This window comes from Cicer arietinum, chromosome 6 (genome assembly GCF_000331145.2).
Source record: "Cicer arietinum cultivar CDC Frontier isolate Library 1 chromosome 6, Cicar.CDCFrontier_v2.0, whole genome shotgun sequence".
NCBI lineage: Eukaryota > Viridiplantae > Streptophyta > Magnoliopsida > Fabales > Fabaceae > Cicer > Cicer arietinum.
The window spans coordinates 21641710-21658079 of NC_021165.2; the positions used below are offsets into that span (position 1 = coordinate 21641710).

The 16370-nt window shown below is 29.5% G+C and overlaps 4 protein-coding genes across 4 annotated transcripts in view; 1 reads left to right on the forward strand and 3 right to left on the reverse strand.

Moving 5' to 3' along the window:
• LOC101502680 (aquaporin TIP1-2-like) overlaps positions 1-488 on the reverse strand; it is a 1932-nt gene extending 1444 nt beyond the window's left edge. The window contains exon 1 of the mRNA XM_004505748.3: positions 276-488. Within this exon, the coding sequence (XP_004505805.1) occupies positions 276-419 (144 nt within the window). The 5' untranslated portion in view covers positions 420-488. The remainder of the gene's footprint in view (positions 1-275) is intronic.
• A 2914-nt stretch (positions 489-3402) lies between these two features.
• On the forward strand, positions 3403-4955 carry LOC101489446 (type III polyketide synthase B). Its single transcript, XM_004505624.4, has 2 exons — positions 3403-3679; positions 3810-4955. The coding sequence occupies exons 1-2, from the start codon at positions 3499-3501 to the stop codon at positions 4802-4804; spliced, it is 1176 nt and encodes a 391-aa protein (XP_004505681.1). The 5' UTR covers positions 3403-3498; the 3' UTR covers positions 4805-4955.
• A 154-nt stretch (positions 4956-5109) lies between these two features.
• LOC101489767 (uncharacterized) lies at positions 5110-8169 on the reverse strand. The gene is made up of 6 exons (XM_004505625.4): positions 7734-8169; positions 7090-7289; positions 6278-6418; positions 6100-6180; positions 5487-5611; positions 5110-5358 (listed from the first exon to the last, which is right to left on the reverse strand). Exons 1-6 carry the CDS (start codon positions 7954-7956, stop codon positions 5310-5312), a joined length of 819 nt encoding a protein of 272 aa, XP_004505682.1. The 5' UTR covers positions 7957-8169; the 3' UTR covers positions 5110-5309.
• Positions 8170-12212: 4043 nt separating this feature from the next.
• On the reverse strand, positions 12213-16245 carry LOC101490083 (probable alkaline/neutral invertase F). Its single transcript, XM_004505626.4, has 5 exons — positions 16153-16245; positions 15323-15651; positions 14193-14624; positions 13284-13842; positions 12213-12872 (listed from the first exon to the last, which is right to left on the reverse strand). The coding sequence occupies exons 2-5, from the start codon at positions 15611-15613 to the stop codon at positions 12583-12585; spliced, it is 1572 nt and encodes a 523-aa protein (XP_004505683.1). The 5' UTR covers positions 15614-15651; positions 16153-16245; the 3' UTR covers positions 12213-12582.
• Between the last annotated feature and the right edge of the window lie 125 nt (positions 16246-16370).

Genomic DNA, 16370 nt, shown 5'->3' on the forward strand with positions numbered 1-16370 from the left:
TTTTTGTGTGTGTGAGAGAGGAAGAGATATATATATATATATATATATATATATATATATATATATATATATATATTCTTTTGATTTTTAGAGGAATAAAATAATGATAAATTGAAATTTGATTTAAAGGTAAATAAAGTCGACCAAATATTATTTTAGTGAGGAATTCAAATTTAGAATTTTTAAATGAAGTGATTAACCATTTATCACTTAATAAAAAAATGAATGAGACAAAGAAAGAATGTATAATGGCTGAAATTCATATTAACTATTACCTCTGGGCTAAAAAACTCATGAGATCCAATAGAAGCCCGAAACTTCCCTTTTAAAGGGTTTGTGGGCCCCAAACTAACTGTGTCACAAGTCTGAACAGAAATGGAAAAATCTTCATCCACTACCCGTGAGTTAGTTGAATTCATGGGTCCTGTATATTTTAGAAAAAAAGTTTATGGATAAGTATTTGGTTTTGTTGTAATTTATGGTTGATAACAACCCTTGAGGTTTAGATGATTAACTAAGTGCTCACTACAAAATGTTATTTATAGTGCAATGACGTTAATTGTTATGTGCATTAACTAATGGAGTGATTAATTGTATAACTTCGTGATTATCTAAGAAATGTATGTATAGGCTTGATTTCACTCAATACTAACTTTCCTACAAAACAAACAGAAAATTTCTAGTTTTTTCCAACTTGTTCAACGTGAGCAATGCCAATGTTTGGATTTATAAGTACATTTTGAGAATAAAATTTATCTTTAAATATAAGCATTGTCTTAACAAGGAAAGGGTACAATTTTTGGTACCAAATAAGATACTCAGAATCTCACATGATGACATTTACAAACAATATATTATATTTTCCTCAATTCTATCTAAAAATGACTATAACATACTATAGATTTATTTATTATTTGAACATTAAACTCAATGCACAAAACCCAGGAAGGCCAATGATAACAGATAGATGGCCACATGGACATAGAAGTGGAAGCAGTAAAAATAAAATAAACCTATCACTAAATTGTGTTGTGCTAACTTGGGTTCCCTAGTGATTTTCCTAGAAACAAAGGGAATAGTCTTAAAGTCATTAACCAGTGACTTGTGCAAGAGTTTATCAATTTTAGTGAGACCAGTGAGAGCAACACTATCAGGATCTTGTAAAATTGGATTATGCAAAGGATTCAATGTTTATAAATAATATTATTAAATTTGTTATGATATTGACATACATATGACATGATAAATATAATCATTTTTATCAAAATAAATAAATAAATAAATAAAATCATATTTTTATCTTATCATACATTTATCTTGTTTTATATCATAAATTGTTTATATCATATTTTAATTGTTAAAAAATCCTAAGTTTTTTTTTTCAAAATAAATGTCATTATGATAATCGAATGTACTATCAGTTAATTACAACTGTCGAATCAATTAAAATATTTGATTTGTATTTTAGCCACCTCTAAAATCATTAACATGATTAGTTGTGATTGATTATCAAGGTCGTCTTAATGTTTTTGGAGGCTCTATTCAAATTTAAAAAATTAGACTCCTATTAAAGAATGTGATTTAATAGATTATCAATCATCTATTAATAATGTTGTAAGTAAATCATTAAATCAACAATTTCAAACCAATTGAATTCTTAAAATCAATAAATCTCATATAGTCTTTATTCTTAGTACTTATTTTGGACACAATGTGCTAATATATAATTTTTAGGTATTTATTACGAGCACAAAGTACAAATATAAAATTATATAGTAGTCAGTGTAAAAATTAAAAATATCAATACAATTTTTCAAAATTTATGATATACTATAAACAAAAATTGATGTCATATAGATATATACCAATGTTCTAGTTGCACAATTATCAACCATGTTGACAACATAAAACATTTAATATTGAAATTAAACTGCTATTTGTTTATAAATACATGAGTATAAAATTTCGTAAACTTAAAACTTACCTATTTTATTTTATTTTATATTTTCATGTTTTTGAGTAACTGAGCGGAATGAAATGTTGGTTAACAAAAAAAGGAAAATGGTATAATGATATAATGTTATTGCATGGTTAACAACAGAGTCAATATGTGTAAATAACCAAAAAAAAAATAATCACAATATATGTATGTCTATCGCAAGTCCTCAACTTAAAAATTAAATAAAATTACTTTTTCTTTGCAAAAAGATAAAATTACATTTGACTCACTTGAAATGAAAGATGTTTGAATTGTAATTTTCTTTTCTTTGATGTTTTTTTTCAAAGACTAGAGACATCTTTTTGACAAAAGAGGCTTTTTTTTGCGATCAATCTTCTTTTGGAATTTTTTCTCTATTTTTGGTCAAAAAAAAATCCCTTTTTCTAATTAACCATATTAATAGCAAGCAGTTTTTAATGTCATTGCTAAAACAAAGTTTGGAATGTGTCTATTACCAACTATAGAAAGATCCTGCAAAAAATATAGAAAGATAAAAGATAAAGTAAAAACTTTTGACAAATTTCTAAAGCCGATAAAAGATTATATAAAACATAATTTTTTTTCTCTAAAGTCACAAATTATTAATTTAGTGTTCAAAATTCCATTGACATTAAAAGTGTTAAAGAAAGAAAATTCAAGTTTTTCTCAGGAGGAGTGTAATTTACCCTAAGGAGTATGTTCTACATGTTTTTGTCATATATATTACATGTTATCTTCTTGTTTACTCAATTACATAGAATTTTAATACCTATATCGTACTATTTCTCTAGAAAATAATTGTTTATTTCTTTTGTTTTTAATAATAATTGGTTTAACTTGATATTCCATTTTATTACTTTCTTAATAAATTATATAAAAAAGACAAATGGAAGTGCAATACAGCCAATATCATCAATTCGGTGGTAAATATCACAAATTTGGTGAAGAAATTAGAATACACAATAAAAAATAATAATAATGTTTGTAGAATAAAAATTAGTGTTTTGTTTTTCAATGTTATTTTTTATTTTTAGTGGGATGAAAATGAAGAAAAGGTTTTAACAGATACTTATATAAAGGAATTCTTAGTTTAGAAGAATATAAAACATATTTAAGTTTCACCAAAAAAAAGTATGTATTGTAAAAAATAACGTATGTAACTTTAAAATATAGTATTTAGATAGTATTGATCAAAATCGTTTTTTCAATGTATAATTAGATGGTACGATTGGTTAATAGTACAAATTTGATGTAACTAGTACTGAAAATGAATCCCAACCTCATCCTAACAACTAAACTATAACACGATTACTATGAATAACTTACCTCCCAACTAACACACACTTAATAATATGTAGAATACCAATTGCACACTTCATATCTTGTCTATTATAAACTTGTCACACTATTACTCCATGCATGCCTATAAAACTATATACATTAATGCTAAGTGTTGTGGATAACTTTCACTGCATAGAAAATTATACACAAGTTTATCTAGCAATTAACAAAGAAGAAATATGGGAGAAGAAGGTATAGGGAGAGGTGTGACAAAGAAGGTGAACCCTGGGAAGGCTACTATATTGAGTCTTGGCAAGGCTTTCCCTCACCAGTTGGTGATGCAAGAGTATTTAGTTGATGGATATTTTAGGGACACTAATTGTGACAATCCTGAGCTTAAGCAGAAGCTTGCTAGACTTTGTAAGTATATATAAATGTGATTTCATTTCAATCACAATTCCATTGTTACACTTTATTTCTTTTTGTTCTTAAATAGTAGTATGTTATTTTGCATAGTTACACTAATATGACTTCATGTTGGTATAAACAGGCAAGACAACCACAGTGAAAACAAGGTATGTTGTTATGTCTGAGGAGATACTGAAAAAGTACCCGGAACTTGCCGTTGAAGGCGCTGCCACTGTTAAACAACGGCTAGAGATATGTAACAAGGCAGTGACACAAATGGCGATTGAAGCTTCCCAAGTTTGCATAAAGAACTGGGGTAGATCTTTATCAGACATAACTCATGTGGTTTATGTTTCGTCTAGTGAAGCTAGATTACCTGGCGGTGATCTTTACCTATCCAAAGGACTTGGACTGAACCCTATCATTCAACGAACCATGCTCTATTTTGCCGGATGCTCAGGAGGTGTGGCTGGTTTACGTGTTGCGAAAGACATAGCTGAGAACAACCCTGGAAGCAGGGTGTTGCTTGCTACTTCTGAGACTACAATTATTGGGTTCAAGCCACCAAGCGCTGATAGACCCTATGATCTTGTTGGGGTGGCACTCTTTGGTGATGGTGCTGGTGCCATGATAATCGGTTCAGACCCAGTATCAGAAACGGAGACACCGTTGTTTGAGCTTCACACTGCAGCTCAAGAGTTTTTACCTGACACAGAGAAGAAAATTGATGGGAGGCTGACGGAGGAAGGGATAAGCTTCAAGTTAGCAAGGGAACTTCCTCAGATAATTGAAGACAATGTTGAGGGATTCTGTGACAAACTAATTGATGTTGTTGGGTTGCAGAATAAGGATTACAATAAGTTGTTCTGGGCTGTGCATCCAGGAGGGCCTGCGATACTGAATCGCATGGAGAAGCGGCTTGATTTGTTGCCCGAGAAACTGAATGCCAGTAGGAGAGCTCTCATGGACTATGGAAATGCTAGCAGCAATACCATTGTTTATGTGCTGGAGTATATGATAGAAGAGGGCCTGAAGATTAGAAAGGAAGGAGGAGGAGATCCTGAATGGGGCTTGATACTTGCTTTTGGACCTGGAATTACTTTTGAGGGGATTCTAGCAAGGAACATGTGTGCTTGAACTATAAAACTATTGTGCTACAAGGTTTATTAACATTGTTATTATTACTGTTATCATCGTTACATAGGATGTGTTTGTGAGAACATCGCTTTCAAAAGCAAACTCAAATTTAATTAATGATCCAATGAAGACTTTTAGTATATTGACTTAATCCAAAAAATTACTTTAAAGTAAGTTTATGAACCAAAATTTCATTAAATCGCGCTGCAAAGAAAAGATCTACAGCAATCCAAGACTCAGTAAGCATGTGGAATTGTTGTAACAAAACTGAATTCTATTAGTCTAAGAAAATAAAGACTTAGGTATAAAAGCACTTCCAACCATAATAAATAACCTTACCTCAAACATAAAATATATTTAGTTTACTTTCATCCCCAACTTTACACTTCCACCAAGGAACCGAATAAGCATGTCAACACAAAATGTACTCTAAGTCTAACATTGGTAACAACCAAACATGATGCCTGATTAAGTTAAAAGAAAATTTGAGGGTGTAGATTATCAATCACACAACTCCGGATGGAAGACGTAGAACAAGCTGTCCCCCGAAAACACTGCAATTAATTAAAAATCATTAGGACAACAGCAGAGTCACGCTGGAAATTTCATTACCAGCAAAATCTGCAAGACGAATGCAGAAAAACTAGTAGTAAAAAGAAAGAACATTATAAACTATGCTAACCTTTTGACATAATAGTAACAGAAATCTGCCAAGATGAAGGTCTGGACAATTTCTGAGATAAGAACCATTGACGGCCATAACCCGTAACCCAAGGCAACCAACAAATGTCCACGAGTATCTAGCACCTGTTGCAAGAAATAGTATTCAAGTAAGCTACACAACAAAAGAAACGAGGCCAGAACAGCAGCAATCATGTAACCAGATGACAATCACTAAGATGTAAACTTAAAGAGTCCGAACACACAAACATCGCAATTTAATGAGTTGCTGCCAATTTAATGTAACTAGGAGATTAAATATTTGGGTCATCAAATCAATATCTTTTGCAAATACATGGTAAGACCGCCTTATCAGTTGTAGCCTACAACATATGCACAGTGGGTTTGACGTGTTTGACCCTTACAAAATGGCAAGAGCTATACAACATACAAGTTTCCCTTTAAAAATGGCTTAGTTATACTTATGCCATTGAAAAAGAGAAACTAAAATTAATCAAATAATGTTCATATTCCACTCCATCAACAGGAAAGATAATTCAGAAAAATCTATAATTATAAATTCGCAAATGAATCAAAGGACTGACAAATGAAATTACAAAATTTCATGAACAGACCTGAAGAACCCAATGAGCACAGCTCAAGAATCTTGCTACGCCGAGTGCAAATACATAATGAGCGGTGAATGGCTCAACAATCTGCAAGTACAAAATGAAACAATTCAGAAGGAAAGCAATAGAATTGGATCCCATACATTAGATGGTGGACATAGATCTTGGAGTTGGAAAACTATACTTTGGTGTTCTGCATAACCCGCAGTTGGGGTAGTACTGAAACAGCTTCCAGATATACACAGAATGCCCAAAAAATCCTGTTCAATATATGATGAGAAGTTGATGGATGAATAAGTAAGGCTAACACGGCACATGGTATCACCTGCATCCATTTTCAAAAGTATATCAATATGATGCTGTTGGAAGGTAAATCCATAAGTTACAAGCAGAAAGTGGCAAAATCACAGCATTTAAGAAGAGGTATAATTTAAATTCTTAATAACATGCAGAGAGTATAGGAACAAAATACGGGAGGATTAAAAGGAGAGCCGTGTTCAAATGTGATTGCATCAGTTTTTGTTTGATGACATGGCACTTTGGTTCTTTTGCATGTATATACAACATCGCTCCCCTCCCAAGCCCAAAAACTATAGTGTGCAGGAATATGATGAGTTGGAATTCTTTGTTCTCAGAACCGCAAGCTACATTTAGAGATTAGAACTAACAAGTCCATTTTGCATGATATCATGCTTCACGATACTATTATCGCATGTAATTCTACGGATTCCAGATTTTGTAATCATATTATTCATGCGGAAGGAAATTTGCTTTGTATTGTAAAGACTCGGTGAAAATATAATATTTCAACTATTGTCAATATATACTACCATTTCACACAATTTCATAATGTCTATCATCTAACAATACTGTATTAAACACTCAAACTAATAATGCCATTTACCATAAAAGAGTAGGAAAAAATGTTTCACCTTTGACACAACAATATAAAGAAAGCTAGGCTTTAAAATTTAGGATGAAAAAATTGGAGCTTACCACATAGTATATTGCAAAGTTATCCTTCTCCTCCATGTAACTAGCCTTAAGTTTAAAACGAATCATATAAATAACCCACACCGTAGTCACAAAAGTAGCCAAATCAAGTATGGTGTGTATGTCATATTCCATGACAAAGCTGCAATACAGCCTAACAGCTAAGAACATAGCTGTTAATTCCTGGGATTTGAGTGATAATCCTGCACATCATTCAAAACCATTATCAAAATCCAAACAAAAAAAAATAAAATTTTTTATTTATACACTCTCTTATTGATCCAAAAACAAGTGACAATACATAGATTAATCCAACCACAAACACAAATGAAATTAACCCAACAATGCCAATCTAATTGACGCCATGGAGAATTAAGGACAAAATTCCAATTTTTGTGAAGGAAATCTAAACAGATAAAAATCCCAAAGAATTGATCTTTTTCCTTACCCGTGTTCTAATTTTTTTGCCTGAGAATTCCAACTAAGTAAAATTAATTTTTGATAAAACTGAAAAGGGGGAATTTTTAACCTAGCCAATTCACAAAAACCCAAGAAAGCAAGATACAAATTCAACCCTAAACACAACAAAAATCAATTTTATTTTTCAAATCAAAGGGGAAAAAACAAGGGATTTAGAGTGAACAAACCGGCACAAGTCTTCTCCTTCATGAGTTTATAGATAAGAACGGAAATTCCAAGAGAGTGAACAGCCTCGGCAGCAACGAAAAGGTTATCGTGATCGTGAACGATGAATCGGAGGAGGACGAGAGCGGCCATACCGGAAACAACGGCAAGAAAAGCCTTGACCTTTGGAGGCTGTCGCCTGACCCATGTGGAGATAGCGTGGATCGACGTTTTCTGAGGTCTCATGGTGATGATGAATGAAATTAGGGTATCGCTGATTTTGGTAGCTGCGTAACTTTTTTTTTTAATTTATTTTTATTTCTTGAGAGTTTTGAAAAGACAAGAGAACAGAACACAAAGACAGTTCAATGGCCCAAACTGCAACCGTGGTAACAAACGATTGGAAGGATCTTTGGATTTGATGAGGGGGATGATAGAGATAAAAATATTAAACCAAAACAAAACAACTTAAAAGTAACACAAAATTTTAAGTAGTAATTGTGTTAGGTTCAATAAATTAAATATTAATTTCCATGTTTTGATTAAAGTATATTTGACTTTAGAGAAAAGTAATAAATATATTATAAATTAGGTGATATAAATTATGAGTTATTCTATAAAGATTATCTTTCATCAATGATATGAGAAAGGAAAATTGGTAGAATTAAAAAAAAAAAGAGTAATAAATAGTAAATAATATAATAGAAGTATAATTTAAAATGGAGTGAGTAACAATTAACAAATAAGATAGATGACATTAAACCTAAAGTTACTTTGTAAAATTCTTTTATCATTATGAAAAAGATGTATCCATCAAATATACGTATTCAATTTGAATCTTATTTATCTTTTTTTAGCACCAGAAATTTAAGTCATTCATGTATTTAAAAAATCAATTCATGTGTCAATTGCTTAACTAACAAGAGACACTTTTTTGACTAAATTGTAGTGTATTTTTTTATTTTTTGCTTTATGCATTATCTTTGCAAATGATGTAAGTGGAATAAATTAAATTTTTTGATAAAACTTATTTTTAATAATATTTTTTTATAGGTTTCTAAAATAAATAAATTTAATATTATAAAATAAGATTTGACTCCTCTAAATTAAAAAGTTAATGAAATAAATAGTTTAATAGTTGATATTATAATCACTCATAAATATACACATATATGTATTTTAATTGCTTTTGTATATAAACATTTTATTATCAATTCTACTAGTTATTTAGTTAGTTTATATTGTTAGACTTAATTTTAGTTGAATAGTTAATTTGTTAATTAACTAACTAATATATTTTTTTAAATCAAATAAATATATTAAAAAAAGTTATCTAATGTACAAGGTGTATCAAAGAATGATAAGTAAATATACAAAGTTCCAACCAAATGCCGTATAAAATGGGCTTCTTATTTTTTTCAATACCCATTTTTTTAAAAAAATTATTAAAAATATTTTCTTTTTAAAATTATATATTAAAATATTCTTTTAAAATTCATCCACAAGTCATTGTTGTAAATGGCGACTTTTTTAAAGAAACTTGAATTTGCAAATGCACTTTCATAAATAATTTTTTAAAAAAATCAACCTTTTTAAATAAAAAAATTATTTTTTTTTAATTTACTTATCTTTATTTTTCTCTTATTAACGACTTAAATAAAAAATTGCAATATATATCAGAAAAATAATTATTTTGTTATATTTTTTAACTTTTTCTTGAGAACATTTTTATCAAAGTTTTGTTGAATTATTTATTCTCTTTTATTTAATCTTTGAATATTGAAATTTTCTATAAAAAATATAGATTAATCTAATTCGTTTTTCCAACCATTTTTTTTTAATCATCAGAAAACATTTTTTGTCCTTCACGAAGCAAGAACCATATAATTTCCAATATCATTCAGCAACGAAGGAAGAGCAAGGATATGAGTGGTGAAGATAAACAATTGTGGAATGACCAAGAATCTCAAGCAACGGATCATGCATAGAAGAAGATGGAAAATACATCAAATTAATCTTCCAAAGTAAAATAAATAAGTAAATAAAAAAAAAAAAAATTATCGAAATCAACTACCATCGTAAAACAAAGTATTGTTTATAAATTTCTGACAAGGCTTTCGGGAAATAAACAAAAAAGTCAAGTGAAAATGAGTTTGTTACAAAAGTAGATAACAAGGTCAAAGTGTTGATTATAAAAAATAACATCAGATTTATTAGTTGAATAGTGTTGTTTATTACAAGTAGTGATATATAGGTTATTATCTAAAAGGATTAGTTACTTTCACGTATGATTTTTGTGTTTTTTTGTTAATATCATTGTAATCATAAATAATTTTTTTATTCAATTTTAGTCTAATTAAGATTTTAATTAAGTCTTCTCAGAAATTCATTCTTGATATTTTTCAAATTCAAATGTAATAAACATTTTATAATTTGAAAGATAAAATATCAAATTTAAGTGTAATAAACACTTGAAAGATATATTAGATATCTAGTTAGTGTATATTGTTAGACAAAGTCTTAGTTAGTTTATTAACTAACTAACTATATTATAGTTAATATTAATTAGTTAATTAATTGTCTTAATTAATTATTTATCTAATTAGTTATATCAATTTATGTGTTTTTGATGTAATTCATTTTTTTAATTTTTAATATTATTCATTTTTTTTTTATTTTCTCTTTTATCAATAATTTTTATTTTCTCTTTTATCAATAACTTAAATAAAAAGTAATAATAAACATATTACATTAATCAGAGTAAAAGTAAACTAAGTTGTTTTCTTTTAAACAATATCTCAAATTAAAGACTACTCATTTCAACTTATTGCATCATTTCATGAAATGATGTCACATTTTATTTAAAAAGATCTTAAACTATCTTGATAAATATCTACATCGATTCAATACATATGTAAAAATGTATTATGTAATTAAATCTTTAAAATATATGTATAATGTGATTCTTCTTATACATTTGTTTATTTTAGTCGGTGTACATGGATTGTTTTTTTAATCAATACATGGTTTGTTAATATTGTTTTAAAAATAAAGATTAATAATGTAAATTAAATTAACGAGGATAAAAAATGAGAGCAAAATTATATTTTATAGGACTGTTTGATAGCAAAATAACATATATTATTATATCTTGTTTGAATATTATTTTTTATGAATAAAAAAATATGATAAAATATTATCCAATTCTATCATATTTTGTTTTCGTAGTTATAATTATTATCTTAAATATGAAGTAAGTTAGAAATCAACAGAATAAGAACATTAAATTAATCAGTCGTTTTTATAAAATATAATTTAAAATATACACCACTGAAATCTAATAAAATATAAATAAAAATAATAAATTTTATTATTAAATTTAAAATTAAAATATTTTTAATTAATTTTAAAAAACTATAAGATTTATCACAAGAGTAGTTTGTCATTTTATATAATCTAATAAACTATTATTTAAAATTATAAATTTTGAATATTAAAATAAATATAATTTTTTACAAAGGTAATTTTGTCATTTACATATAATATATACCATATTAACAAATAAAATAGAATTATTTAGTTATTTCATGATTGTTTTTTAAATTAAAATTATTTATTTAGTAGTGCCAGTGAATTTCTTTTATATATAAAATCATTCAATAGTTATTTAATTTTTTATACTATTTTTTTGTTAATTTATAATTTTTAAAAGTATTGTGTAATTTTATTTGAAAAAAATAGTATATAATTATTTCACAATGATTTTTTTTCTTCATTAATTCACAATGATAATTTTGTCATTTAAATATAATATATTATATCATATCATAATGAAATGAGGTGTGTTCCAAATAAAAATGACTTGATAAGAGGTGTGTTCCAAATAAAAATGACTTGATAAGAGGTGTGTTCCAAATAAAAATGACTTGATAAGAGGTGTGTTCCAAATAAAAATGACTTGATAAACATATAATAGAATAATGTTTATCGCATCATTATCTTATCTTTATCTTGCTTTATATCATATTTTATCTCTATCATATCATGCGCATCAAATAAGTCTTATAAGTTATAAATAAACGTATAGTAAAGTCAGATTACTAATTTATAGGCAATAACCTAATAAAATCAAAAGAATGTGTTTAAGGTTATATTGTTTTCCATAAGCATTCTTCTATCTTATAGGCTATTATTTTTTTCTTTCAATTTTATGATGAGTTAAAATAGAATCATTAATAGTTAGCATTGTTTGTTTTAAAATAGAGAGGTTATGGTCCCCAAATCATACACCAATAACCATATTTTATTTTTTACATCTCATTTTCACATTGAGAGTCTATGTTCATCAAGAAGGTCAAACTTTGGTTATCGTGAATTCATGTACTCTTCCATATAAAAAGGTTTAATTTGGTTCAAACCTTTTAAACTTTTAAAAAAGTAGAAAGATGTTTTTTCAGTCAAAGATTATTACAATTTACAACAGTAAGGATTGAGACTAGATATTGGCATCGTATGAAGGAAGGAATGATGTACTGATGTTAATGTTACTATCTCACATGCTATATAGTATGATGACGCCAACCATCAACAAGGCTACATTGATTACATTCTATATTGTCTAATGCCTTGATAATCCTAATTGGTAACAATAATAACAAGGCATTTGGCTCTCTATACATGATCTAACTGTACATATCATCTACTAAGAAATTCATGCATTTCCTAACAACTTTGGACAAAAGCAACAATCAATTCCTAAAAACTCCTAACGTAATGCATCTCACGAAGAGAATATACTCAAAAAAATTGAACTAAAAATGTTTATGAGCTTTACAGTGTTTCACCTTGCCCTTCTTCCCTCGACCATTGCATTCACCATGTATTTGATCTTCTGTGTTGAGGCCTTAGGAGTTTATCTTCCTCAAAGGCCACCATACGCAAATGCGATGGATCATTTAGCATCTCCCTAGCCACTAAGTATCCAGCAATGGACCAAGTTTGGAGTTTCCTGGCTTGCTTCCCAATGTATCTACCATGCTTTCCATCATAATATTCAGGCCAGTTGTCCTTCAATAATCTTGTTTCAGTTATGTCAAGGGCACGTCTTGCAATATGGGGCCTTCCTGTTTTGATTGATGCCGCAGTAAGAAGCCATAAAAGAACTGGAACCATTGTGATGGGGAGAAGATTATGTGAAACATAAGTAAATTACTATGATAGAGAGAAAATAAAATGCTAGTAGGTGAATGTGTATTTCTAGAAACAATGAAAATAATTCTTTTGGTTTTTTCATTGTTTTTGTTAGAGTGTCTTATTTCTTTGTTAACAAGTAAAATTAACACAAATTTTATAAAAGAAAAATAGAAAATGTTTTCACAAAATAGACTCTCAAATTGGATGAAATTTTTGTAGATACAAAAAAATAAAATAAAAATTATCATATTTTGGAAACTAAAAGCATATTTAAGTCTTTAGTAATAGATCATAAAAGGCTTGTATTCACTGGCTGCTAGAAACTCAGAACTGTAACATGGTTCCATGCAAATGGGGCCTAAAGGCAGAAGAATATATACCTGGCCAGGATCCACCATTATGATAACTCCATCTTGTATTTTTGGGATCACATCCTGTTATGATCCTCCATTCATGATTTTCAAGTGCTGGGTAGCAAATTTTTGCAGGCATCTCTCCAATCAATGCATCCCAACGTGATTCTATAAGATCCATGATTGCAATGGATTGCTCAGGAGTAGCCAAGCATGACAAAATTGCAATGCAATTACCAAGGCAAAACCACCGGAAATCCATCCTAGCAGGACTTACATTCCCAATGAAGTAACCTCCATGATGAGGCATGAAATCAAAAATCCAATCAGGTAGAGAATCAGGAATTACATTGAACTTGTTAACTGCAGTATGCGAGTACTCTTCTGTTTTGTACCTATATACATCGTTAAGTTGCTTTAAATCCAACCAAAAATAGTTTCTCAGATGATAGCTTAAGGCATTCAAACGTGACACTATTCTTTCCATGAACTCCTTCCCTTCATCATCTTGCTTAAGCAAATGCATGGCACACCTTAAAGCCATGTAGAACAGTGCTTGAATTTCAATTGGATAACCATAAAGACCCTGAAAACTTGGTCAAAAAATGGATGTAAGAAACTTTGATGAAGTGTTTCTAAATGTATAACCTACACTTCAATTCTTCATATTAATGGTATGTGTAATGTCTGACGCGTGTCAATGTCCATTGCTAACACGACACAGACACATGTGATTACATTTAATTACTATTTTTTTTTAATGTTCGTATCAATGTCTCATATTTGTGTTTGTGTCAGTGCTTCATATAATCGTATGTTGCACTCTTTATAAATCAACAAAATAATCTTTCCCTATAACTAATTCCTTATTTTTAGTTTCTAAACAATGTAAAACATGATGGTCTATCAAAATTAGAACAAAAGTATAGTACTTACCATTCTACGATCAATCATGCAGCATCCATCAGCACATAGTAGAGTTGGAAACGTGTCAAATCCTTCTGCAAGGCATAAATTGAGAATCAAACGCATACCCTCCTGACATTCAGCAGTTTCAGACAAGGAAACGTCTCCTGTAGACTTTGTGTATGCACGAAGTAATATAATCCACCAAAATCCAGAATCAACAGGAGCAACCCTGCCTATTGCACTTCCACCAAAGTCAGCATCCAATGACTCACTGTTCTTTCCTGGTTCACGTTTCACCTTAAAACTAGCTGGCATTACACCTGCTGATAGGTGAAACCTATCAACTGTTTTCGTCGATGATTGAAGGCGAAGAGTAGTTTTCAGAAAATTCTTAACAATGCCATGTTCCTTCTTCATCAGAAAAGCAAGAGCGCTGGGCACAAAGTCTCTAACAAACACCTAGACACGTATATAGACAATACCATTTGTTAAGTCTCCCAATAACAACTCAAAAGGGGTGTGATAAAATAAGCATAATGATCAAAGTCACTGATCTAGCTTGACAATGCAAGTAAGAAAGATGAAAAAGGATACATAAATAGAAACTAAAAAATAAAGTCATTCATTTACCTATATTCTAGCTTATGTATCTGATTTAATATATGATTCAAGCTAGAAAGAGTAAACAATCAATTTAACATAGGGTCATACAATTTAGTCATTGAAATTAGCAAAATTCAAAACTTATTCATAAAACTAAAGACCTTTGATTACACTAATCCGTCGTAGACAATGTGAGGAACTAAATTGACAACCTGAAAGGACTAGTATAATAGAAGATTATCAATTTCAAAATCATTTTGAAATTTCGATAAATTCAGGATAAAATTGTCCATCGTTACAATTTAATAGACTAATTCGTAATTCACTCAATCAAACCAGTAGTAAATGTAAATCCATCAAAGGCATGGCTTATTGTACTTGGACAGGTAAACTGAATCACACTATATGAAACGACTTGGAGAAGGTAATTTTCACAATCTCGCTATCATCATTCACCTAGTATATTAACACAAAAGTTGGCTAAATTTTGCTGAGAAAAACAAGAAATAGATGCATTAATTGAATTTAATTAGAAGATAAGAACAGTGTGGCACCTGATCATAATTAAGTTTCTCATCAGAAGAATCCAAAGCAGCAATAGTACCAACAGGGACACCGCGAAAATACACCAAGGAGTGTCTCATAGATTCCCAAGCTTCAGATATCATTGGTTGTGGATCCAATGGTAATGATATTTGAGAAAACAAAGCTGAGTTTTGCAGAAGAGGATCTGCCTTATTATTATCAGAATGTTCCACCTTGTTAGAAGAGTTCTCTGCAATTTGGGTGCAAAATAGTGGACCCACTGATCCTCCTCGATCCAATGGTTTCAATGATCTATCCATAAGTATTGCAATTTCACTAGTAATGTAACGATCAAATTCTGCAATTAGGTCAAAATTATTACTTTCATGCTCTTGTGAGTACTAATTAAATTCCATATTTGGTAATTAACACTTAAAAGACCATGAAATTTTGGCTTATGATTTAAAACATACATAATTTTATAGATTCCTAAAAGCAAGAAACTGATGCATCATTCTTTTTCCCTAATAGTACGTAACACTCTTATTATGCACCAATCTTTTTCCCTAAATAAAGGAAACCCGAATCACATGAAACCAATACATACACACACACAAGCATTCATGTAATCAAATATTAGAATGAGAGAAAACCATTAAGAAATAAAAGAAAAAGAAAGAAACGCAAAATGATGAAGATGAGGAGCTAGGAAGGACGGCAACAAAAAGAGCATGAGTGATTAATGGAAACAAGATCAAAAGAAGAAGATATGCATGGATGCATATTGAATATATTGAAGAACATATAGTAATAATAATAACAATAATTAAGAGGTAACATTGGAATGAAGAAAACTAACTCCAGAAATTGAATGAAGAGAGAAAGAGGGTGCACTGAGCAGTAGCCAAGAGAACAAGAACGTGAGTGTGGGTTTCTTGCTTTGAACGTTCTCTTTTTGTATTTTGGCGGTTGCTTTCTTATATTTTCAAATTAAATTTATTTAAACGTGAATATAAAAAATAAAATACAAACACTTAATTTGACATCATGTATAGTTATCTCTAACTCTTCTTATTT

Excerpts from the sequence above, each read along its gene's own strand:
- LOC101489446 (XM_004505624.4), top strand. The coding sequence starts at position 3,499 with ATGGGAGAAGAAGGTATAGGGAGAGGTGTGACAAAGAAGGTGAACCCT. Across the intron at positions 3,680-3,809 it reads GCAGAAGCTTGCTAGACTTT|GCAAGACAACCACAGTGAAA; the intron begins GTAAGTATATAT and ends TGGTATAAACAG.
- LOC101489767 (XM_004505625.4), bottom strand. The coding sequence starts at position 7,956 with ATGAGACCTCAGAAAACGTCGATCCACGCTATCTCCACATGGGTCAGG. Across the intron at positions 6,181-6,277 it reads GGGTTATGCAGAACACCAAA|ATTGTTGAGCCATTCACCGC; the intron begins GTATAGTTTTCC and ends TTGTACTTGCAG. Across the intron at positions 5,612-6,099 it reads GTGCTCATTGGGTTCTTCAG|GTGCTAGATACTCGTGGACA; the intron begins GTCTGTTCATGA and ends TTCTTGCAACAG.
- LOC101490083 (XM_004505626.4), bottom strand. The coding sequence starts at position 15,613 with ATGGATAGATCATTGAAACCATTGGATCGAGGAGGATCAGTGGGTCCA. Across the intron at positions 14,625-15,322 it reads AGAAACTTAATTATGATCAG|GTGTTTGTTAGAGACTTTGT; the intron begins GTGCCACACTGT and ends ATACGTGTCTAG. Across the intron at positions 13,843-14,192 it reads GCATGATTGATCGTAGAATG|GGTCTTTATGGTTATCCAAT; the intron begins GTAAGTACTATA and ends CCAAGTTTTCAG.